Source organism: Oculina patagonica, chromosome 14, assembly GCF_052425735.1.
Source record: "Oculina patagonica isolate OP01 chromosome 14, crgOcupat, whole genome shotgun sequence".
NCBI classification, from domain to species: Eukaryota; Metazoa; Cnidaria; class Anthozoa; order Scleractinia; family Oculinidae; genus Oculina; species Oculina patagonica.
Genome location: NC_135771.1, coordinates 22,211,018 through 22,235,944, shown reverse-complemented (window position 1 = coordinate 22,235,944; position 24,927 = coordinate 22,211,018). Strand labels below are relative to the sequence as shown.

At 38.6% G+C, this 24,927-nt stretch overlaps 2 protein-coding genes, 1 long non-coding RNA gene and 1 pseudogene across 4 annotated transcripts; 3 read left to right on the top strand and 1 right to left on the bottom strand.

Moving 5' to 3' along the window:
* The first annotated feature begins 1,837 nt into the window (after positions 1–1,837).
* LOC144638060 (voltage-gated potassium channel KCNC1-like) lies at positions 1,838–7,990 on the top strand (annotated as a pseudogene). The gene is made up of 2 exons (XR_013567878.1): positions 1,838–2,914; positions 6,679–7,990. The product of XR_013567878.1 is annotated as a voltage-gated potassium channel KCNC1-like (transcript).
* A 729-nt stretch (positions 7,991–8,719) lies between these two features.
* Positions 8,720–22,610, bottom strand: LOC144639234 (centrosomal protein of 78 kDa-like). The gene is made up of 18 exons (XM_078498522.1): positions 22,158–22,610; positions 21,147–21,228; positions 20,601–20,697; positions 20,190–20,262; positions 19,779–19,882; positions 18,712–18,886; positions 17,882–17,995; positions 17,284–17,348; positions 15,136–15,230; positions 14,464–14,556; positions 13,612–13,666; positions 12,889–12,970; positions 12,728–12,768; positions 11,958–12,035; positions 11,646–11,705; positions 10,896–10,974; positions 10,004–10,100; positions 8,720–9,043 (listed from the first exon to the last, which is right to left on the bottom strand). The coding sequence occupies exons 1-18, from the start codon at positions 22,417–22,419 to the stop codon at positions 8,941–8,943; spliced, it is 1,755 nt and encodes a 584-aa protein (XP_078354648.1). The 5' UTR covers positions 22,420–22,610; the 3' UTR covers positions 8,720–8,940.
* On the top strand, positions 15,539–16,386 carry LOC144639291 (uncharacterized). The gene is made up of 2 exons (XR_013568112.1): positions 15,539–15,612; positions 15,674–16,386. It is a non-coding gene; the product is annotated as an uncharacterized LOC144639291 (long non-coding RNA).
* A 76-nt stretch (positions 22,611–22,686) lies between the features above and the next one.
* On the top strand, positions 22,687–24,765 carry LOC144639266 (signal recognition particle 19 kDa protein-like). The gene is made up of 5 exons (XM_078498565.1): positions 22,687–22,739; positions 22,831–22,906; positions 23,368–23,439; positions 23,819–23,927; positions 24,557–24,765. Exons 1-5 carry the CDS (start codon positions 22,702–22,704, stop codon positions 24,703–24,705), a joined length of 444 nt encoding a protein of 147 aa, XP_078354691.1. The 5' UTR covers positions 22,687–22,701; the 3' UTR covers positions 24,706–24,765.
* The last annotated feature ends 162 nt before the right edge of the window (positions 24,766–24,927 follow it).

Genomic DNA, 24,927 nt, shown 5'->3' with positions numbered 1-24,927 from the left:
GACACTCAATTAAAAAACCGCTCTATATAATGTATCATACAAATTAATGTGAACGATTCTCAAGTAATACCCTAACCCTCTCCTCCCCTTCGCAATGTCTTCTTTTGTACCCTTGCTAGCGCACGCGCAGAACACAGAAAACACAACGCAAACCGGTTTTTATATCTCTTACAAATTTCTCTTGGAAGTCTCTGCGAAACGGAGAGCTCAAATCCACACCTTTAAATCCGGATCGAAGCTTAAAAAGAAGCTGCTTACAGTCGAAGCCGTTATTTCCTACCGTGATTTAAAACAATACTTCAATTCAAAACTCCAAAACTTATGCTTAAATCCAAATCTTATAAAATAAGCCCAACGTTTCTGTGTTGTTGCCCTTTGTGGGAGTAGTAGTGTAGAGTCACAATTTTCTCATTTACCGAACATCAGTTTCCTTTGTAGGTAAATGTACCCATTCTGGATCCCTTCAAGTCAGTTCGACTAGATTTCAGCCCTTTGTATTTGGGTAGTAGTACACAATGTAGCGGACCTGACATGATTCAAAACCAAAATGCTCTTCCATTTATTCGCCTAACAGGGAAAACATTTACCACACTTTGAACCCGCAGCTCCGCGATGTATCTTTTTATTCATGAACGGGCAACGCGACTTTTGGAAAAAAAAATGTCAACTACGAGGGGTGAAACTCACACCTCACATTTAGCTACCGTAATGATTCGATTTAGCGTCCGGGGCGCTTATTCGAGACAGGGCGCTTATTCGGGACAGGGCGCTTATTTAATTTTTTTGAGACACAATCAATAATGTTCAAAACAAAACTTAAATAAATATAAAAATAACTAACAATAACAGAAACTGTAACAGTAACAAATTGTTGAAAGTTCTGTTACTTTTAAAAGAATTGTTCATTTTATCAGTAAATATATACCTGTACGGTACGGTGAATGTTCATGAGGTTGGTTATCATATGATCGCCCCGATGGCAAGAAAACTTTTCAAAGTGACATAGGCGATAGAAACGATCGATGCGATTATATGAGAACCAGCCTTAGGGCAATATTTTTCTTGACTTCGTTTAAGTTTTTAAATCATGGTTGAAGAAATGCCGTGTTACGTAAACTCTCCTTTTAGCTCTCGAGGCTCATGATCTTGGTGTAATCTAGCCTCGAGTGTAAAACGGCAGATGCTTGCTGCGTCATTTTTGTCTTCATTTACGACTTTCGACCTTTACCGCGGTCAAACGTCTCAAGCAGCTTTTCTTTCCATTTCGGCGTTTTTTGTTCATATTGTGTTAGTATGAGCAAGGATAGATAAAAATAGTTGTTGTGTGTAAGCATAATTCCATTTCCTCAGGTAAACGAGTGTTTTTACTTTATAAATGTTTCGCATCCGAACCAAAGTGCTTTGACAAATGGCGTCGACAAGTCCGCATATCGATATTTTCAAACACGTAGAACTTTTTTAGTAAAGCTCCAAAAACCTTAGTAAACTCTTAGGATACCGGTAATGTATCGAACTTTGAACTGTGAAAATTTAAAACCTGATCTTTGCAGTACTTTTCTTATTTTTTTGCATATTTCTGTCGTTTGACCGAGGTCGACTTTCGACCATGCATTCCCGGAGACTGCCAGGAGAGAGACTGGGCGACAGTACTCCTACGCCGACCCAGGCCTTTCTCGGCAAAAATAGAACTCACGAAATAGGATCATGTTTCTTACGAAGGGCACACATATACAATAATTGAGAGGTTTATAAATAAAACTATTGTGAAGGTCTCTAATCTAATCGGCACGTGTTTGCGCTGTCAATTGGCGGCATTTTGCCTTTGAACTGTTGTTTGCCTTGTGTTGATCAAGAGTTCGAGTTTGGACAGTTCGATCTGAGTCAACAAAACAAAAACAAACAAAACATACTGCAGGTGAAGTGAAGCGAATAAGCACTTTTTTGTAAAAAGAGAAACATAAAAGGAAGCAAATAAACGTATGATTTGAAAAGCACAGTTATAACCGCTTGGCACACGTACATTATTAAAGAATAAAGGCGATTCGCAGTTTTGTTTAAAACAACGTTTGTTGCAAGCTTATTCTGATTCCGGCTTACATCGAGTAGACTATAAACAAACGCTTTTGAAAAGAGTTTCCCGGCGTAATAAATGTGTCACCCAACTGTTCATACTTAAACAATCCTTTGACTGTATGATTTAATTAAAACCCGGCCACCTTTGCTCCACTAACAAGGAACTGCGTCGAATTATATGGAGATCTTTTATACTTGCTTCGACTATTGTCTGATCTCGTATCAATATTACGCACCACAGTGCGATTCTTCGAAGCAAAATGGCTGGCAAAATTTCCACAACTGGCGACAACTTATTCGACGTTTTAAGAAACGACAGAATTACTATAAATGTTGGTGGCTACCGCCATAACACTTTTTTGACAACTTTGAAAAATATCCCTGATACAAGACTCTCGTGGATTGCAGAGAATCACCCCAACAGTCCAGATTATGACCCGGTTTTGGGAGAATATTTCTTCGACCGACATCCACGTATGTTTGCCGAAGTGTTGAATTATTACCGCATCGGAAAACTTCATTGCCCTGTAGATGTCTGCTCGGCGCTGTTTCAAGAAGAGCTTTCGTATTGGGGAATAAACGACCGAGATATTGAACCTTGTTGTTGGGTTTTGTACAAGAGACAAATTAACACAGAAGAAACTCTTAAAACCTTCCATCTTGATAACGCAAGGAAGGCGTCTGGAGATTGCGACAACGTAAAAGGGGGAGAAAACGTACCCTTGTTAGTCTGTTTGGATCGGAGACAGTCATAAAAAGAGATTTTAAGGAAAGATGGAAACGATTTCAGCCGAAAGTCTGGGCTCTCTTAGATGACCCGCGTTCCTCTCTTGCAGCGAAGGTAAGCAAAGTTTAAAATTTTGTTTTTATGCGAAAATTGTTTCAGAAAAAAAAAACCGATTGTTATACGATCTATTTTCTGCAGAATTTAAGATATGTCCAAGTGAATTCGTCATAAAAAATTACTTGACGTAGTATACGTTAAACTTCAGTAAAGCTGCCTTAATTTTAAATTTGCATAATAAATTTAGACGCAACTAAAATCGGTTTTACAAAAATAAAGTTCAAATTTAAATCTCTTTTAAAAGTCAACTTAACTAATGCAAGACAAAATTTGTTTGTTGCAAGTATTATTTCCTCGTCTTTAAGTATTTTTTAGTTTGCTTAGATTTTTTAGTAATTAATCGTTGCCCTTCCTAGCCAAACGGCCAAACTATATCGTTGTTGTACTTAAAGTTTACAGACCTCTATATAAGAAACTACCATTGATTGCGAAAAAAGATTTAAACAAAGCTACAAGTAAATACAAGCCTTTGAAAAGCGACGGTCGTTGATAATTTTGCATCTCGCACCAGGGGACTTTTTTTCATTTTACAAAAATCTATATTCGACTCCGTTTTTATAAGTCCTTTTTAAAAGCATAATGGTGTAGTAAAAAACCTCCCTCCAAGAGGTTCAAACTAATTATAACCAATCCTATTTCATCTAATGGTTTTCCGATTGCCAGCTTTTCTAAACTGTATGCACCTGAAAGCCCATTGAAGACTACAACCAACAGATTAAGAGAAATGTTGTAAAGGCAGGTGCTCTTTTCGAAAAAAGAGCTTTTTCATAAAGCTCTGTAAACATCTGCTCATCTCAACTTCCAATTAAATTTTCTCTCAATGTCTGTCAATTCTTTCCGTACATGAGTGATAGCTCTTTATTGGAACAAACGCCAGAATTAAATCTGTGATTAAATAAATGACATTTTGGCTTATATTTTTTTTATGTTTGCAGAGATTAAGGCATTGACACAAATATCATCCTTTTTGGGGGAACTCACGTAGAGTGTCGACTCTATTTTTTGTTTTAATTAGTTAAACAAAACTTTCTCCTCTATCGAAAGAATACATAAATATGCTTGGTTAAATAAAAGTCAGAACAATTTCGCTACGATGAACGTGTTGCTAAATCAAATTAAATCGTGACCCCGAGTACATGATTTCTTATCTTCCCATCACCTGTCTGATTTAGAAAACATTCCCAAGATAGTAGACGGATTTTTACTACTACAGTCGAAGCTCTCTTAACGGACACTCTCGTAAGCGGACAGCTCTACTTACGGTCGCCTTGTTTGAAACCCCGTTTTATCTCCCATTTTCTTTTCCCCTTTTTTTTTAAAATTTTATTATTTTTATTTTTTTTTTTTAAAAGCCCCCCCAAAAAAAAAAAAAAAAAAAAAAATGAGTATATAAAAAAAAAAAAAATAATATAGGACTAAAAAACGAAACAAACTCTGTATCTTTACATTCTCGTAAGCGGACATTCCCGTAAGCGGCCGCGGACACCTTCAGAGATTACGACTTAGACGTTTTCTTTGTTTTTAAGCTCCCGTAAGCGGACACTCCAAAGAAAATCCTATTTTACAACCACTGTTTGTTTTTATCAATCAACTTCACATCGCCAATCGTCACAATGATTATACAGTACCGATTACAGTACCATATTTCAGTGTTTGTTTTGTCGTTATCCACGTCCGTCCGGTTATTGTTAGCTGGGCAAGCTCCCATAAGCGGCGATCTATCCCCTACACCTCTAGTGGCCGCTTACGAGAACCATTCTCGTAAGCGGCCAGCTCCAGTCGCGGACAGTCACACTTTTTTCGCGTCCCGAGGGTGTCCGCTTACGAGAGCTTCGACGGTACAGAATTAATGTTTACAAAGAAACCCAAAAAATTCCCAGTAGACTCTTTTCCAGTCTCTAACCAGCAGTAGAAAATCGCCGCATCATAGGTAGTAAAAGAGATCTGGGAACAAGGTTGCTCAGTTATGAAATCATGAGCACAAAAATACTTGATTCCAATTGGTCGAGAGCAGTAAACGTTATTTCAAATTAACCATTAAGTCTTAACTATGTTTTATGGGTTTCACTTTGGAAAGTAAATGGTTTTAATAATAAAATAAAACACACTGCAGTGACAAACATGACAAGACAACGCATGTAGGAAAAACCTTGATTTAAGAACTTAACGTTTCGTATGCTACAACATACATCTTCAGAAGTGACCGTTAACAAGATTACAATAGGAGTTAAATGTGAAATAAAAGACTGGTGCTTAATCTGAAAAATATGTCAATGACGTTAATTAATAACAAACAGACAAATATCTGCAGAAGAAAAAACACAGTTGCTCGCACAGTATAGGCTTATTACTCTCCCCAGATTTGAAGCATATATGCATACGATCCCGTCGAGCACACGGTCAAAAAAAGGGGACTGTACACAGTTCAACTATGTTAGGGGTGGACCATTAGATTTTTGATGGGGGGGTTGTGCAAATCCCCAAAAAATATCGAGCATGTGCTTCTGGTTTTAAAAAAATATCATGCAGAATTGTTAAGAAGGAAAAAAATGTCGAGCAGCCGTAATCAGGGCGTGGCAAAGGATTTTTGCGTGACGCATGACGGCCCCTGAAGTAGCTGTGAGTCACACTGGGCATCGCATATTTTAATGCGTGATTTGGTATTTTGCAAGCGCGTGACGCGTGATTTACCAATTAGATTTCCTATTAAAGTGAACCTATGATCCAGAAGGGCATTATGATTCAAAGATGTTCATGCATTCAGATTCAAAACATCTTTCCGAACATCCACCTGTTGTTGCGAATTGCATGTACAATTGCAGTGGCATTAGCAGACAACGAGTGCTCAAACAGCACTCTAAAACTAGTCAAGGGCCACCTTCGAACGACGATGACAACCGAGACTCTCGGGCCTGGCTTTAATGAGTAGCCATTACGAAAAGCCTGTCGATTACGATGCTATAGTTCAGAAATTTGCCGAACAACCTCATAATGTTACTCGTTGATCCAATTTTTGAGAGATGGCGAAGACAAATATATTACAGTGATTTCAGTTTCATTTTCTAAGAGTCAGTTGATCTTGTACTGTAAAGTCTTAAACGTAGTCCTTGTTTAATAAAATTTAAACCGTCCACAATCATCCCTCAAAAAGCTGGAAACCGCATTTCCGAGGACTTCAATTTCAAAATTTCCCGGGGAGCATGCCCCCGTACCCCCCTAGAAGGGTCCGCCTTCGGTGGCCCATTTTTTGAACCCCCTTGTTAGAATCCTGGATGCCCAAGGAGTTGGAACCATTACATGCAAGTCTGGAGGCTTTTCTGAGTAGCGTTACGTAATTAGCAGGAAAAAACGTTCGCTTGCCCAGTGGGTAAGTGATGCATAACATCCACTAGCCTGACAGTAAAATCCACTAGCCCCAGGCTAGTGGAGATGCATTTCTTTGTACATTGAATAAAGATGAAACTTTTTACTGCTTTGAAAAAAGATGTAAACTTTAAAAGGCATTGCCTGTTAAGTGGTTTTTAATAGGGTGAATTATGTCAATTATGAGTGGCTGGTGATGGTCAAGTTAACTTCAAAATTTGTGTTCCAAATTTCCATTAAAAAAAATATCGTGCAAGAACCTGAAGATTAAAAAAAAAAATCCTGCAGGGCTGGAAGAATAAAAAAAAAATATCTAGCAGCCTAAAAATCCTGCAACCCCCCCATCAAAAATCAAATGGTCCACCCCTTAGGCTAACCAAATATTGATTATTTTACAGGTTTTCATTGGCTTGACAAGTCTATTCATTGTCGTCTCAGTCACGCAATTCTGCCTCGGCACCGTGACATCCATCAAAGAAAACACTACACCAATGCGCATACTCCGAACACTGGACGCCGTGACATCCATATGGTTTACAGTGGAGTTCCTTCTACGCCTGATCTTCTGCCCAGATTTCAAAAGCTTTGCTAAGAATCCTATGAACTGGATCGACTTGCTTGCCGTACTTCCATTTTACCTTTCGCTTTATCACGTCGGGACGCGAACATCTTGGCTTGTCGTGATGAGAACGTTCAGAATTTTCCGCATTTTCAGCCTGTCATTTTCTTTCCAAATCTTATTCCACACTCTAATATCAAGCAAGAACGAGCTGTTTCTGGTCTTTCTCAGCCTGATTGTTCCAATAATTTTATTCTCGAGTATGATTTACTTCGCGGAGAACGAAGCGAACAAAGAAATGTTCCCAAGCATCCCAGAATCCTTTTGGTGGGCTATAGTGACAGTTACGACTCTGGGGTACGGGGACGTGGTCCCGGTGACCAAAGTCGGGAAAATCATCGGAGCCATGTGCGCCATCTGCGGTGTTATAATCATCGCACTTCCGGTCTCGGTGATTGGCAGCAACTTCAGTTATTTTTACATGCAAGCGCGCACGCGCATACAGCAGCCGCGGCGCTCCACAAAGATGCCCGCGCTGTCACATGTTCCCGCCAATTTGATGTACAAGCGCCTACCGCGCAGACGCAGTGGTTCCGGATCTGAAGCGAACGGAAGTGTACATGGAAGGTCGTCCGTGAGGTGTGGGTCAAGCATCAGACGAAAAACATCGTCGCAGTATCGGAGAAGGCCGATACGAAAATCAAATGCGAATTACGGTACTCACGCGAACGCTATGGAAATGGTGGGAATTATGAGACAAAATCACCGAACAGAGACCTTGTCGGAAGAAATTTAAACTCTAAAGAAAGTTGCGATTAAAATTTAAGGGTAAATATATCTACTTTTGTAAATAAAGTTGGCATAAAAAGTTACGAAAATCTTTCACATGTCCCTTCTTGGCTTCTTGGCAGTAAACAAGACGCCGTCACGTGAATAACGAGCGAACACCGTTATGGCTGTGCAACCGAGCTTTTTCTTTTGGCTGCTCCCAAAAGGTATACGAATGGAGGGAACGGATGTACATATATCATTATACGTTCTACATCAGTCATTAGAGTATTCTGTAGGTAAAGATTTTTCGAAGCCTAGCTAGTGGCACACAATGAGTACTGTCGGCGCTTATTAACTCTGGTTTCTTCTACATCATGCGACGAATTGAGTATCGCGCTATACTCTACTCGCTAAAAAAAAAAAACAAACAAAAAACAAAATTTATCCTTTTACCTTAGCTACACTATATGCGTCTCTCGACCAATCAGAGCCAAGTTAGCCTGAGAGGCAGAGAAATCAACTTAGTCACGTGCCAAAAACGTGCTCGTGCAGGACTCTGTTGTTTGATTGGCTTAGAAGTTTGGAAGGCCAACATAAAGATGTCAAAAAGTTATACGCACTATTGTTGGTTCTTTGATTGGCAACAACACATTGTGCTTTAAAGCAAAGAAAAATATCCTTTTTTTAGCCATCTTAAGCACATAACTTTAATGCTACTAACTTTTAGATACAAAAATAAAATGTAAATTAACTTTAAAATTACCAAAAAATATTATACATTGACTTATTTATAGTAGTGTTGGTCGAACATCGCTCAAATCGTTCTGAAAAGATGTGTATCTTGTACATGATTAAGATTACAAAAAATAATTACGTAAATACATGTTTGTGAGATAAATCGAAACTGAATTGAAGGTAGGCTTAAGAAAACGAGAAGTTAGCCTAATCTTGCATAGACTGTTTACAGTCGCCCATTTTTCCGTGAAGTCGTAGAGATCGATCGTTGAGTCCGACGGCCGCCATCTTGGTTCATGTACGCGAGCAAAAATTAGGGAGAGTGCAAAAACCCCGTGGGTAGGGGAAGTGGTGTGTTTATAGCGGGGTGTGGGGGAGCAGATTTGGCACTCTCCCCAGATTTCGCTCCCGTTCATGAACCAAGATGGCGGCCCGTCGGACTCAACGATCGATCTCCACGACTTCACGGAAAAATAGGGGACTGTAAACAGTCTAAATCTTGCATAAATTGTCAGATGTCAGATAAATTAAAAGAACACTTGTTGATGCATTTAATTGGCTTCCTTGGTCTTCACTGTCAGTAACCAACCAATCGTCATCTCGCTGTTCCAGATGACTCTTCTGTGATGGGAGAAAGACCCTTATCCGGCTCAGATAAGCGGCTGTTCTCGCCAAGAACATGCGCGAGATCGCTGAACCTTGAAAGACAGAAACGCCAGTCATTATGCAAACTTGAAATTTATGTAAAGCCCTGGCCAAACGGTAACGCAAGTGGACGCAAGTAATCGCAAGTTGAATTTGCGTACAGACTTGCGTTTGCTGGCCAAACGGACTCGCAAGTGCATGCAAGTTATCAAAAAAGCAATTTCAATGCTACTGCGCGCGCTGCAATTCAGTACTTGAAGTAAACAGCAAAACTTGCATTGACTTGCGTGCAAATTTGATCAGTCTCGACCAAAGTGAACGCAAGTGCACGCAAGTCCTGGAGAAGCAAGTAGACGCAAGTTCCAAAAGACGTGTCGAACGCCTGGAGGTTTTTTAAAAAATCGCTCGCAAACCAGGTGACGTGTTTATGTCGATATTTAGGAGAAACACTGCTCTAACATAATCAGTCTCTTCAGATTTTTCGTTTGTGAGGATGGTAAGAAGCTGCTTCATCGCTAATTTTCTGTTTTATGCGTAAAATGCTCTGATGATACGGGGATGTGAATGTGAAAACCACTGTACTGTCAATAGCCGATTCCCTCTATAGCGCGCGCCTGCAGGGAATCACGGTAGTTGTATTCATCAAACCATGCGCGAGACTCAGCAACGATACACGCTGCGGAATCTCGCGCATGGTTTGATGAATAAAACTACCGTGATTCCCTGCAGGCGCGCTATGAGGGAATCGGCTATTGATTGGCGGCGTTGCATTGTGCACCATCCGTTGAGTCTCTGAGTTTCGTTAGTGAACAGGTATGAATATTACCAAGATTTGGGTGGGGGGGGGGGGGGGTATAGGCAGTGGAGCTTTTTCAAAACGCTACAAGATCCTAGTCTTCTGGTCTAGGATTCGCTAACAGCCGTGATTTGTTAGGTTGCGACCAAACGTTTCGTTTCATTGCGTTACAGTCTGAATCAAATCATGATAAAAAAGGTTAACATTCTTTACTTACTTGGATCCTTTCAACAGATCTAAGAAACCATGAAACTGCCTGAAAGACGCCTCTATGCTTTCTAGTACACGATCATCTTCAAGAATCGTTTTCGCTCCTACAAAAAAAAAATCAAAACAGCTTTGAGCATCGTGTTTCTAACACTTCTGGGACCGGTTTTCCAAATAGTGGATAACGCAATCCAGTGGGATGGTCCGCGATGTGTACATTGCGACTACGAGCTGACGAGTAATTTTATTGACGATGAAACAGAACAAAAATATTGATCCAGTGGGATAAGTGTTCAAAAACAGACTATGCTATCTACTGAGAGAAATTTTTTTAGTGAATTGCGCTATCCATCCTTTGAACAATCAGGGACTGATCTAAACAGGGCCGTGACCAGGGAGATACCTGTATAACAGGATGTATTGAAACAGGGAGATACCTGTATAACAGGATGTATTGAAACAGGGAGATACCTGTATAACAGGATGTATTGAAACAATGACATTAACTTTGAAAACCATTTAGCCTAACAGTTTTTTTTTTTTCAAAAACCCATTTCGCCATCTGTTTCAGTCTTCTCAGTTCAATTTTTGGCTTTCCGTACCTTCTTTTGTATTTGCTGTGTTATTGAAATGTTCCTTCACTGTTTTAAGAGGTTATTTTTATATTGTGCTCAGTTTGATGGCCATTTTCTTATGTCTAAATTTGACTAAAATCCGTGACACAGTTTCTTCGTGAGACTTCTAAGATTTAACCCGAAACATTCCATACTGAGGACGGAGCTCTAATCTCTTCATCTTTTCCTCCACTTATCTAATACCCTTCCCTAACGGCAAATCTTTCTTCTACCAAGAAAACAAGACACAGTCTGAGACAAAGGAAACTTTAATGCTGTAAGACATACCTCCATTCTTTTGTTGATCAAACGCGGCATTCAGTAACATGCCGTTAAACGGATTGGGGCGAACTGCTGGTTGTGGTAGCTGCATAAAAAATGAATAAATAAATAAATAAATAAAAATAAATAAATAAAAAAAAATAAATAAAGTTACAGGCATAGACAAAAACAAAAACAAAAACGAGTACTAAGTGCTAAGCAAACAAACAACAAAGTTATAGCTCACGAGGTTTATTAGCCCTTATTGCAATCATAAATAATTCATCAAGTTAAAACAAACAAAATCATAACCATGACGGAGGTTTGGATACCCGGTCTTAATTAGCATACCGTAAAATTCCGGTTATAAGCCCTGGACTTATACAACTTCGTAAGGGGTTTTGTGTGGGCTTATAAGCGGAGGGGCTTATATCCGGGAGGGCTTACAAGCGGAATAAAAAAAATGTTTCGAAACGAGCCACGGGAGTGTTGATCGAAATACGTTTTTAAGTTAAAAACGCATAGTAAAGTAACATTTGGCCCTGTTCAGTACTACCATCCAGCAGAGGGTGGGAAGGGGGGGGGGGGGGGGGGGTTGGTTGTTTTATAATCGGATTTTTTGTTTCCAGGTAGATGGGCAGGGGGGGGGGGGGGGGGGGGCTTATAACCGAGGTTTTACGGTATATATTACTTATCTTTATTTAGGAAAACGCGGAATTTTTCCCTTACAAATACACCGTTAGAAATTCACAATTAATAACGACAAGACAAACTTACTGTTTGTTTAGTCTTCAAAAGCCGTATTTCCTGCTGTAGCCTTCTATTTTCGACTTGCAACTAAAATGTAATAAAAGGAATAAAACGACAACGGGTTTTGTTTTTATTAAACAACTACATAACTCTATTACGTACATCTATAGAAACATAAAATCACGTAATATTAGTAATAGTAATAGAATAATTATTACGTTCTAATCTTAAGGAATCTTCGGGAACTCAAGTTTTGAAAAACTTAGGAGGTCCCCGCTGATTTTTTCGAAGTAACAGTGCTACCCCACCCCCCCCGACAAACTTAGTAGCATCACCTACTTCGAGTATTCTTGAATCAGCAGTAGCCCGTGCTCGACTCTCCTCTTCAAGACGACGTTTAAGAAGCTCCATCTCTACCTGAAACGTAACAATGTCAGAATGAAAAAAGTTAGAAAATGTCCGCCATAACTAGAGCGATTTTCGAGTGACTGATTTAGTTTTGAGTTTGCTTAGATCTGTAACTACTTAACTGTAGTTCAAAATTTCACGAGACGTGCTCTACTAGCCAATAAGAGCAAAACTGCTGCTTTTTCAACCAATCAAAACCACATGACTTGGCGTATACACGTTTTCCCGCGCTTGACACACATTGCATGTTTTCCGCTTGGCCCGGTTGCTATTTTCCGTGCTTGATACACGTTGCATGTTTGAGCTGCGAGTTGTGATTGGTTCATAGAGTTATTTGCATTGGCTGTGATTGGGCCATAGAGCTAGACGCGTCAATAGGACATTTTTGAGTAGATTTTTGTCTGTTCCAAAACTCATCTTCATTTGAAAAGGTTCGTGCTAGGATTCAGTTTGAAACGGCCTTTTGGATTGAGTTCTCGTTGTTGCTTCACCCGCAGTTAATAACGCCCGCAAAAATAAGAATGAACGTGCAAGCGAGCGAGCGACCGAACGAACGAACGAGCGAGAAAGTGAGAAACCGACCGACCGACTGACGGGACGGACGGACGGACGGACGAGCGAACGAACGAATAATACATCAAAGAGTACAGTTTTGAAGAACGGGCTAAATTTGACACGACACGCATCGCAAGAAAACTTACCGCCATGTCTTTCAACTTTTCACGATTGTCAACGGAAGACTCTGAAATACAAAGAAACACACAGAACATTAATGGCTAAATTTCAGTGGTATGGCTCTTACCACTTCAGCAACTCAGCAAATCATCTTTTATTACACTCAAAGAAAAGATTGCTGTTTCACCTGTAGTACTTGTACGGTTCGAAGTTCGTTCATCTTCTTCACTTACTAACGGTGAACTTGTAGCACGAGGTTTACTCTTTACCTGAAGTTATTACAAGGTATAATCAAAACATTGAGTCAGACAAATTGAAAAACAACCGAGCCTTGCCTTAACTTTGCGTGTCATTGCTACATCGAACCTTACAAATGTAGTCTAGTTCCGTCTATTCAACAAGGGAGTATGTTCTCAATTAGGCCTACCACTTCTGTCTTTTAAAGTTTTTCTTGAGCTTTGGCTTAAAAAAAACTCCTAAAATTGTAGTGTTTGGACTTATCTCCTTTATAGTGTCTACTGAAACAATTAGACTACCACATGCAAGTTTGAACCTTTGAAAGCTAGGGCAACTAGTGTCACTGCAACAAGTTCCTGGTACATCTTGTGTGAGTACAGTATACGTTGTGATTTTGTGCCCGCTACATGTCGCTGCAACATGTCTTAACAACACGTCTATTTCTGTATCAGCACCTTAACTTGACCTTTTCAGGGACTTTAGTCGTACTCTATGAGCGATAGTCAACTCGGCTGCGCCTCGGAGACTGTTCTCCTATCCTATAGAAACTCGAGCTCGAAGTCCAATTATTAAGTAGTGAATGCATAGTCTTTTCCTTTCAACTATTGTCACACAACAGTTGTAACATTTGTTTCCTAACAAGTTTTGGACCGTGTGTCACAGGAACACTAACCTTCTTCTTTTTGACTGACAAACCGTCCTGTGCACCTTGCCTTCCGAGTTTATGTCTGAAAAAAAAAGAGAAAGATATAAGAAAATAAGTCAACATACGCGGTTTACAACCGTGTATTTACCAGAAGCTATTTGCAGATTATGAGCAGTCCTTGTTTTTCCTTAGTTCCTTGTTTTTCCTTAGTCCCTTCCTTAACATGCGGGCGCTGTCGCATTGTGGCACAATGGGACGTTTTACTGCAACACGTCCCTCTTACATTTTCCTGTGTGAGTACATGTTGTGATTTGTCCCTGTAACATGTCACTGCAACATGTCCCTGAAAAAAGGCCCCTTCGCCCCACGTCTCGCCGACATTTTTTTTGCTGCAGCGAGCTATGCCTGTCCACTTTTTAGCCCTGGCCAAACGATAATGCACGTTGACGCAAGTAATCGCTTGTTGAACTTTCGTACAGACTTGCGTTGGCTAGCCAACGGACTCACAAGTTTTCTCGCAAGTGCACGCAAGTTGTCTAAAAAGCCATTACAATGCAATTGCGCGCGCTGCAATTTAGTACTTAAAGTGGATGTAAAAAGAAAGACTTGCGTTGACTTGCGTTGGGTGACCAAACGGTGAAAATCTCGCGTTGATTTGCGTGCAAATTTGATCTTGACCAGAGTGAACGCAAGTCAACGCAAGTCCTGGCCAAACGGAAACGCAAGTGGACGCAAGTTGAAAACTTGGGTCCACTTGCGTTTGGCCAGGGCTTAAGCCTACATTTACTGTATTCAGAATTTCTTACGAGCTTTTCACTACAAGCTGGGACCGTAGAACTTTCACGATCACTCACCACAGTGGTTAGACTATGAACTTACCTGTTCTTTCCCACTCTGGCGGCTGTCCTCCAAGGAATAAATCCACCAGAAGACTTCTTTGTTAGAACAGAAGCATTCTTGGAAACGCCACCTCTTTACAAGCCAAAAAAAAATTGTTTGAGTTTTTATATCGTTATGTTTAGAGTTACCTTGTCTTATTCTTGTATGCACTAAAAAAATTCAATCTATTAGTAAGTATCAAGAAACGCAAATTTCCATCCGAAAATAGCCCCCACCCCACCCCCCGTATGTCCATCCCTTCAGCCGGTGATGGGCATAGTTTCCAGTTCAATCATTAGAAACTTCTGTTTACTCCAGGGAAGTTCGCGTACCGTTTGATATGAATAGTCAAAACCATTCTAAGTTCACAGGCAACAAATAACACATATGGTCACTTTATTGTCATTTTTTTGGAACCTCACAATAGAAAGAAATATTATTAAAAAAAAACTTTTCTGCGACATATAAAATTTCCTGCTGAGAATTGATGGAAACCGAAAAATAAGACAGAAAAACGCCAAAATGTAATGACAAATTTAAAAAAAGGAGCAAAGATATGGCTGCGTATAAGATCGAGGAGAATTTAGGCTAAATTTTTCAAGATGCGTTTTCCTGTTTTAAGGCCTGACGGACGATGATGGTAATTCCTGTCCTAAATTTACAGAACCTCACCTTCCTCCGCGCTGTCCTTGGTTTGTAGATGTGCTTTTTCGTTTTTGAGGTCTTATTCGTCCTGGTTTGGGCTCTCGAATTACTAACCAAGGATACTACAACATAACATACAATAACAATTATAAATTAAAAGATTTTACATTTGAATAGCAAGCCTGAGCAAAACAGACTTTTCACTGAAGGCCTGGCCAAACGGAGACGCAAGTTTTCAACGGACGTCCACTTGCGTCTCCGTTTGGCCAGGACTTGCGTGTACTTGCGTTCACTATGGTCGAGATCAAATTTGCACGCAAGTCAACGCAAGTTTTTCACCGTTTGGCCACCCAACGAAAGTCAACGCATATCTTGCTGTTTTCTTTTTTTTTCAAGTACTGAATTGCAGCGCGCACAGTACCGTTGAAATTGCTTTTTAGTGCAGAATGCACTATTGTGATGGTTTGTTGGGGCTGTCGTCCGCTAAACCCCTAAAGCGCTATGGTGTAAACTTTAATAGTCAATTAATTAATTAATATCAATTAATTAATTATTTCTTGTGAAGGGGGTGGGGGTGGGGAGCACCTGACCGTACCCCTAGGTAAAACCTGGAGCACATCTACGTTACTTTCATATGAAGATCTCAAACGTATATATTTGTTTCAGAAAACCCTTTGCTCTCCTTGTGGTACTACTCAACGTAATTTACACCAAACGCATGCGCAGATTAGTCTACGTTGTTTTCTGGAACTATCATGAACATCGCTTGTATTGCGTGTTTGCGGTAGGCTTCCTGCAGACTTCTTGGCGCCAAGTAAAAACCGCAAATTAATTAAATTAGATTTTGAGACTTTCACATCGCTTTCGTAATTAGGTATGCAAAAACTTGCACCGGGATTTTCGGCGTGAACACCTGATAACCAGGAAACAAATATCCTAGCTGTACTGCGTTTTAAAAAACCTGTCGAAAAATATGTTTTTTGATTAGATTTGTTTCTTTAGTTTTTGAGAATCGTCTTTCGTGCAGTCTAAACCGTAACTTAATTAAATTAAACAAATGTCATCGATGCCGCCGTAAAACAAACAAAAAACAAAAGTTTCATGTTATCGCATTTTCAAGGAAGACAAAAGTATTTTGTTACAAACGAACAAAAGTGTCGTGATACGTTTGCAAAGATTAGCGTAAGGAACACCTGGGAAAGAATACAAGTAGCCTGTGAACAGTTTTTCCGAAAGTAAAATAAAGCAAATAAACACGAACATATATAAAACATCATACTTTCAATTGTTCCATATTGCATTCTGCACTTACCAAATCGAGATTTTTTTAAACTTGGGTGCACTAGCGAGTGAGCTAGTGTGTCCGTTTGGCCAGCCTACGCAAGTCTGTATGCAAGTTCAACTTGCGATTACTTGCGTCCACTTGCGCTACCATTTGGCCAGGGCTTAAGTCTTTACGAGTTTAAATTTCCCATCAGAAACGTCTGAAGTTCGGCTTTACGCTTACAAAATTCCATACTGATGACGTAACTCTTCAGAGATCCATGTAGTGTCTCTGATTGGTTGTTGCTTGGCAACATGTTATTTTGTGTGCATGTAGCAACCAATCAGAACGGTTAGGTGCAGGTGGGCAGTGAGCACTATGCAGTAAAATCCACCATTTGGAAAATGGGGTAAACCAGGGATTTCAAAATGTTTTGACGTAGGCGGCTGTGACAAGCCTAGTTTGTTTCTTACAAGCTGATTGCTGTGGCCAAAGTAACCGGTGACATAAAATCAACTGAACTCCAACATGAAAGAAAAGCCCCCCCCCCCCCCCTTCACTATGAAATGCAAATATTTGAAATTTAAATCTCGTAAACCAAAATAACATTGAAAAATAGATGTAACTTGCTAATACTGTAACAGAACATTCTTTGAAAACATGATAAACATTTTATCGCTAACTGTCCTAGAAATTAAACAGATTGATTGTCAGCTGTTTACGGTTTGATGGTTGATTGAAACCCTGGCATCTGAACGGCCAGCCAGGCCACACCCTTTTTAAGCTTCTTGTTAAAATTAAAGACCTGCAGAAGGTGTAGACATGTATATTGTACTATGTAACAGTTACTATGGGCGACAGCAACTTAAAACAACAACACAACAACAACAACAGGAGTGATTTTGACTTACTTCCAATTCACTTTCTCCAGTGTTAATCATCAGCTGTTCCATTAATGATCCAAACACTTCTCGTTCTATACAAAATAATATGGGTTAGAAAAAGGGAAGGGTAAAATTGTGACAATGTTTCAAGCACTTCAAGGAATGAACAAATCTACTTATCATTTTAATACACTACTGATTTTAACAGGGCTGCAAATAATTCTTTTCACTTGAAAGGACATAGGTCCTACTAAGATGGTAAGACAAAACAAAATTGTGGTTGGACATTAGCAAAAACAAAAGGTTGAGTTTTATTTCCTTAAAATTACTGAGCTATCATTTTCCTAGCAATCTCTTTGCACTTCTGTTACTTATTTTTATTCGTTGTTGCTGTAAAATGATTTACGGTCAAAAAATTGTCCACTATGTCATGTCGGACCACACTTGGAATTTTGGTCGGCCAATGTCCGATGACTGTTATCGGACAATGTTTCTCATTGTTTTTCTGTGTTGTTTGGAATACATTCTTGCTATTTCCCATTGTAATTGATTTGATGTTACTTTTATGATGCTCAAATAAAACCTACTTCATTTAAATTATTGTAAATCCCTCTGTTACACTCACCAATCAAAGGGTTTAATCTGAGGTCCAATACATAGATAGTGGTGTTAAACTTTAAGACAGGCTGGAAGGCCATTGCTCCTACAGTTGAAATCCCACATTGTTGCATATCTAAAGCTACAAGAGAAAAAAAAAAAAAGAAAAATTATACATTATTCCTGACAACTGAATTTATATTGAAGCGTGATGTCATATTCGAAATCTTAGCAGCTCCAATTTGTATTTGGCCATCTACAAGAAAATGGGAGGCGGTGGTGGCCTAATGGTTAGTTACATTTTTTTTGCCCTGGGGGAAAATTTTGAGGAAAAAAAAAAGCGCCACGGGAAAAAAAAAAAAAAAATAAAAGGTATAATAAAAAAAATTTAAGGAAAAAAGAAAGAGGGAAAAGGCCACTTAGGAAAAAATAAACTTGGAGGGTTGGGTAAGTGTGTCAGACTGCCGATCAAATGGTTTGGGTTCGAGCCCTAGCTGCATTGGGGTCACTGTGTTGCATTCTTGGGAAAGACACTTTATAATCACTGTGCCTCTATCAACCCAGGTGTATAAATGGATACCGACAAAATAATGCTGGGGGGGGGGGGGGTACCCTGCGATGGACTAGCATCCTATCCAGGGGGGGGGGGGGAGAAGAAATATTCCCAGCCGGCTTTAATGCTATCGAAACCAGGATAAGCTCCAGGGGTATTGGTCACTTGGCGAGGAGAGATGATACATGAAGCTGAGGAAAGTTTGTAAATAGTTGGATAGAACATTAAATTTTTAGTAGGATAGTAACAATGTAAACTAAGTTGTAAGCTCAAGAGAACGGAAGAGGATGAAATATTAAACTTACCTTTCACCCAAAGATCATCTTTTAGCGCTTCTGCTATCAGTTCAGCTCCATGATCGTTAATCAGTGGGTTTTTACAAATTGTTATTCTACGAAGTCCTGGCATCCTGTCGAGATCTGGACGGCGATAACGAAGACTGTCTTGCCAAGCTACGCTGTGGCGTCTGGTGGCTTGATGCTAAATGTACAACAGGGTTATGCAATACAGTTAGTTTTATTCCATAATGACATAACATGATTGAACATAATGATGTAAAGAAAAGATCATTCACTTTTCCTTGTACATGTAGACGTTGTTATGCTTAATTGCAGCAATAAACTTAAGGTTTTTGCAATGTGGTTAGATTGAGGCCATCCCCTTTTTTTCTGTTTAGCGTCGTCCGGCCGACCCAGATTTTCGCATTTTCAAAAAAAAATTGTTATTGCCTTATTAATGAAGGCAATGACACATTATTTTAAATAATGGTTCATCCTTTTTACTCTGTTCTCGTTTGAGTTTAACCACGACATCGATTTTTCCTTCCTCCATTGCCACCATGTTGACTTTGCAACCATGCCTTCTTGTTTCCAGGCTCCACGGATATTATGCTGAGGTACCAGGCCTCCTAGTTCCAGACTCCTTATCCACTTTTTTTTGTTTTTTTTTTCTTTAATTCCAACCGACTGACCCAAAATCAGAAAACACATACGACGATAAGCAAAAAAGAAAAGGGGATGGCCTTAAACATTTTTCACACTGTCTAGTGACATGAAACATCAATGTGAGTTTTTTTTTTGCATTTGCAAATCTTTGTCATTATACCATTATGAACTATATAAACGAACCAGCTGACACCCTTAGGATCTGACTAGCTAATTGACATGTTTAGCCTCTCAAGGTTGACTGTGTCATTTGTATTTCAAAAATTTTTAAACTTAAGTCCCACATGTGAGGAGCAATAAATTTGCACTTTGACTACAGTAAGCACTTATAAATAGGCGAGCATAAGGCTAATGTGCTTACGGCATATGCTTCAATCAGTCACTAGTTAAAAGCCAGTCTTGATCAAAGTACAAGGAATGTTGCTTACCCTTATAACTTTAGCCAGGGTATCAGCTCCTCTCCAGGTTAAACTGCAGCCAGAGAAGTTCACTGTTATCACTGACGTGTTATTTTTTATGGCATTACAGAGAACTGCAAAAAAATATATATATTAACAAAATAAAAACTAAAAAAAACAAAAACAAAAAAAGTCATACTTGTGCAGTTATTGAATCTCAAGCAACAGAAATATATTTTTTTTTTTTTTAAAAAATTTTAAAAAAATTTATTTTTAAAAATTGTAAAAAAAAAAAAAAAAAAAAAAAAAAAAAAAAAAAAAAAAGATAAAAAATATAAAAAAAAAATAAATATAAACCACAACATATACAAGAAGAAAATTGCCTTTCAAAATGAGCAGTCAGTTTATGGCTTGCACAGTTTGAGTGTTTCAAATACGTACTTTCAACACCACTATCTCCAATTTGGCAGAATTCTAGAGACAAATGCTGTAGTGTTTTGTTCTTAGAGATACCCTACAAGAACAAAAAAATATATAATTAATTCATTCAAATCGTTGGCTGTTAAGGTTTTTTTTTTTTTTTTTTTTTTTTTTTTAACACGAAATTTTTTTTCCCCATTTTTTATAATTTTTTTTTTTTTTTTAAAAAAAAAAAAAAAAAAATTTTCTTTAAAAATACGGGGGCAAAAAAAACGAGAGCGCAGACGGACTGGAATCATGTTTAATATTTTTAATAAATACACACTCACTTTATATCATTTTGAAAGTATGGTTTGAAAAAACATACAAATAATTTATTACAATAGGCAATATCATTTTTTTTTTAATTTACAAAAAAGTGAGGCTTAGTACCTTTGCTAAGCAAGTCAGGTCTCGTTCTCTAAGAGGAATTCCTTGAAAAGTTATAGAATTCAAGTTTTCAGTGACACTTAGACATTCTTTGATAGTCCTGCAAAATCATAACAGAAACATTTTTTCTTAGTTAATAAAGAACATATTAAATATAGTTATTTGGTTACAATACCTCAAAAACAAAAGAATTATATATTAAATGCACTTTGTGAGTCAGTTATTGATTATAATATCACATAGATTGCCTTTGACACAGGTTAACTAGCCTTGAAGTTTCAAACCAGCCATTTTGAAGAAAATAAACTACATGTAGTGGGCATATTTTTGTTCACCCCCCCCCCCCCAATCTGCACCTGACAATGTTTCCTTACATGTACATGAAAAACTCATTTCTAACAATATTTGTGTACCACTAGTCTGATCTTCTACATTAGTTGATTGGTATGTTGGCAAAAGGGAAAAGCAGAGCAACCAGAATGGTACATTAGTACTATATAGTGTGCAGAATAGTACATTGTAACAGAATAGTACATTAAATTATTGTACCTGCAGACTCTATATGTGACATCCTTGCTGCGGATTGGAGGAGCTTTCTTCCTCAATGCCTGCAAACGCTGCTCAGATACTTCTGGAAAAATGGAAGATTTAACAAAAGCTCTGTCAATGTCAGGTTGCTATAAACATTAAGAGTCATGTCTTCATATTTCCTGGCCAACCCTTTTGAGTCCATCTACTCTGTACTGATTTTTTACATGTTCAATTATGGCTCATGGACTACTTGCTGTACATTTTTGTCTAAAAATCTACTCAAGAGTATGCAACTTTGAGCTAGTATAAGCAGTTTAACGAACACAGGAAGTGAGGCCTTTCTTTTTAATTTCCTTTAGCTTCACTTGGGGCATTAGAACAAGGGGCCAGGGTGCATTCCTGAAAGTGGGGGGGGGGGGGTACTCCCTATAGTGTGAAGGCATACAGGGATGTAGCTAAGAAAACACTAAGCCAGCTCATCAACAAGCCCAGCTGGCTTTTCTGGCCTTGACAGCTCTAAACGTTTACCGAAGTCTTTGTTTTCATGTGAAATTTCAGCCGGCCCTTAGCGATGTCCCTGGATACATATAAACCAAGGTTACAACATTCTCCAACAAGTGGCCAAGGTATTCATTGCAAGCTAATGCCAGGCACCTTCTTTTAATCAGTGCTGCATCAGTACGTAGAAACCAAAGAATGACGTCTGTATGCCAGTACACCACATGATTTAAAACCCACATGTGACACCAAAGACATTAAGTCATTTGGTGTAACCAACATGTACATAAAATGCACCCTAATACATACATGTACATGTAGCTAGGTCTATTATTTTTATCTTATTATTATTGTCCCAGGGAGTTGATGCAAGGGTATCACAGAAGGGGGGGGGGGGTGGGGTGGGTGGGTGCTGATACTGTAGCTCTGTTGCCTCTGCACTGTCAGTAACAGTTTTATATAAATATATGTATTAACCTCTTGTAGCACTGAATAAAAGTTTAATAAAGAAAACAGTTAAATAAAGCGTACCTCCATCCGGATATAAAGTCTGCTGCCAATAACTCCTGAAAGAAATGGTTTTCAAAGTCTTGTTAATCTTCAGCGCGTTTAAGATGGGAGTCCAGTCGGAGTGACGAATTCGATCGGCATTGCAATCAATAGTATGTTCGTCTAAATTCGCAGTGATTGATCCAAGAGGACAAGAGTTCTGCAAAGCGCAGAGATTATCGTAGCAAGATGCAAAATCGACGGAGTTCTTTTGCCGTTGGCGAACGGTTTCAATCATAGCCATATTTGATATTTGGCGCGCTTTTTCTCCACCAATTAGCCACAAGATCCTTGTATTTGTAAACCACTTTATCAGAAATGAAAACACTGTTGTTCCATGATAGATTTTCCTTTAAAACCTTGATAAACAATCGTATAAAACCTCCATATTTTACGATTTATAAAAGTTGTTTTCCAACGGTCCTTTTGCCTTCGCGCAGGTGAACGCTGATTTTCTTACAAACTGCACGCGGGCTCATATTATTCCGCAGTTCTCAAAGCCAGCGGAAGCATTGTTAAATTCAATATGGCGCATCTAGGAGATGATCCTTCATCAAAAGACAGGTAAAATTTTTCTTTATTATGACCTTAAATCGTTGTCTGATTCCCCTGATTTAACGTAGTTTTATACTGCTATGTATGGTTCGTATTTTAGGTGGATTGTTGTGTACCCAGCTTACTTAAATAGCAGAAGAACTGTCGAGCAAGGTCGACGTGTCCCCAAAGCAAAGGTAAGAAAAATACACGTAAGCTAAAGCTTAAAGGCTGAATTCTTTTAGTATAAGTTAAATATCTGTTTGAATTTTCTTCAGGTTCAGATTATGTATGGAAGCTTTCACTTAGATTTCGATGTGGAAGTTTGTGGCTTTGCGAAAACACTGACTCAGAACAAAAAGCTTTTTTGCTTTAATATAAATCATCATGTACATATACTTATTATACTTATTTAGGAATTGGAAGCCACTTTATTTAATTGTCGCATTGCATTCACGTTAAAGCCAATGACATTAGTTTTCAGGCCACTAAGTTCGCATAAACACTTCACACAATTATCAGTCTTCTATTCAATTAAATATCCAGTGGAAGGCAATGTTATTTGTTGCATGGTAGTACACAATGAGAGATATGATTCGTCAGTAACAGACTGATGAATGTTTTCTCATTAATTTTAATATCCTGATCCTTTTGACAGTCAGCAGATAACCCTACAGTTTATGAAATAAGAGATGTGTGCCTGAGTCAAGGACTCAATTGTGAACTAGAGGTTGGTGTTTATAATTAAATATTATGCAGAATTAGCAACTATCAATAACATAATTATTGTAAATAATTACTTGGAATTACTAGCTTTTGCAACTGATCTGGGATGTTTGGAGGGGTTGGATTACCCGTATTTGCTAATAATCTCTATTAGCTTTCATGAGTGATATGGCCTGCTTCATCACGATTAATTTTATTGGGGGAGAAAAGTGTGACGAGCCCTAAGAACGTCTGCATAGGAGGCTTCTCTACATAGAGATATGAACAACCGATTTTGTTTTTCCTTCTTTTATGAAAACTCAATCAATGATAAACTTTATCGTTCAAGGTATACATTGGAGATACATGTACACTGATATTTTCTTTGCATGTTATTATTTTAGAACAAGTGTTATCCCAAGGACAGCGCTAAAGATGCATTGTGCAAAGGCAGAGTGCGTGTACAACTAAAACAAAGTGATAACAGCTTTATCAATGAAAGATTCCAATCAAGTAAGTCTGATATGGTAAAGTTTGGCATAATTTTTTGTGAAGTAATTATTCTTGTAGCTAAGTCTTTGTTCGCCTCTTGTGCATTGTGTAATCTTCCAAAATACAGCACAACAAAAAATTAAAAAAAAAAACATGATTTTACAGGTTCTCAGTTTGTGTTAGTTATTTTACCACGTTTCAGTGTTTTACTGTAACTGTGCTAACCAGTTTCTATAGCATTTAACGGCCAACGGCATTTAAATAACAACAACAACAAAAAAACACTTAACTTTGACAAAGTCAGGTTTACATTCTGTGTGAGAGCCGACATAGTCAATAGTGTTTAGGGGGCTTCTGAAGTTATAGAGAGTTTGCTGTTGGCGTGGGGATGGGATAATAGAGGTTGTTCAATATTTCATCATAAAAGGTATGTATGGCCAACTTGGTGGAAATATGAAATATGTTAACCCATCAGTGACCCAGGCTACTGCAACTGTTGTAGCTTAGTAGTAGAACTTCCAACTGGTGCAAAATGTCGTAAATGAGACTTGGGGGAACTCAGAAAATAAGAATGTTTCTGACAGATTGACACTCTTTTCTTGTATGTCGCATTTATTTTAATTATTTTTTTTTTTTTTTACTTTTCTAAGGAAAAGCATTGTTTCTATATCTTGGTGAGATGATCCCCAAGTTGAAAAGTCGTCAAAGTAAATCTTCACAAAGTGAGAGTTCAAACCAACAGCAAGGAGCCGGGGCAAGTTCCAAGAAAAAGAAAGGAAAGAAGGGCAAAGGGAAATGAAAACACTTGCTTGTATTTAAACAATTATTTTGGTCAAACTAATAAAAATGTGTCTATGTATTTCATTGTTTGTGTTTGCTACAAAGAGAGTACGTTACACTCCAAACTTACAGCAAGGAGCCCAAAAAAGTGTGACCACATTCTAAAGGTGTGATTCACATTCTTCTGTGCAGCCATCATCCAATCAGAAGCCAAGGATAGTTTCCAGTTGACTTCTGATTG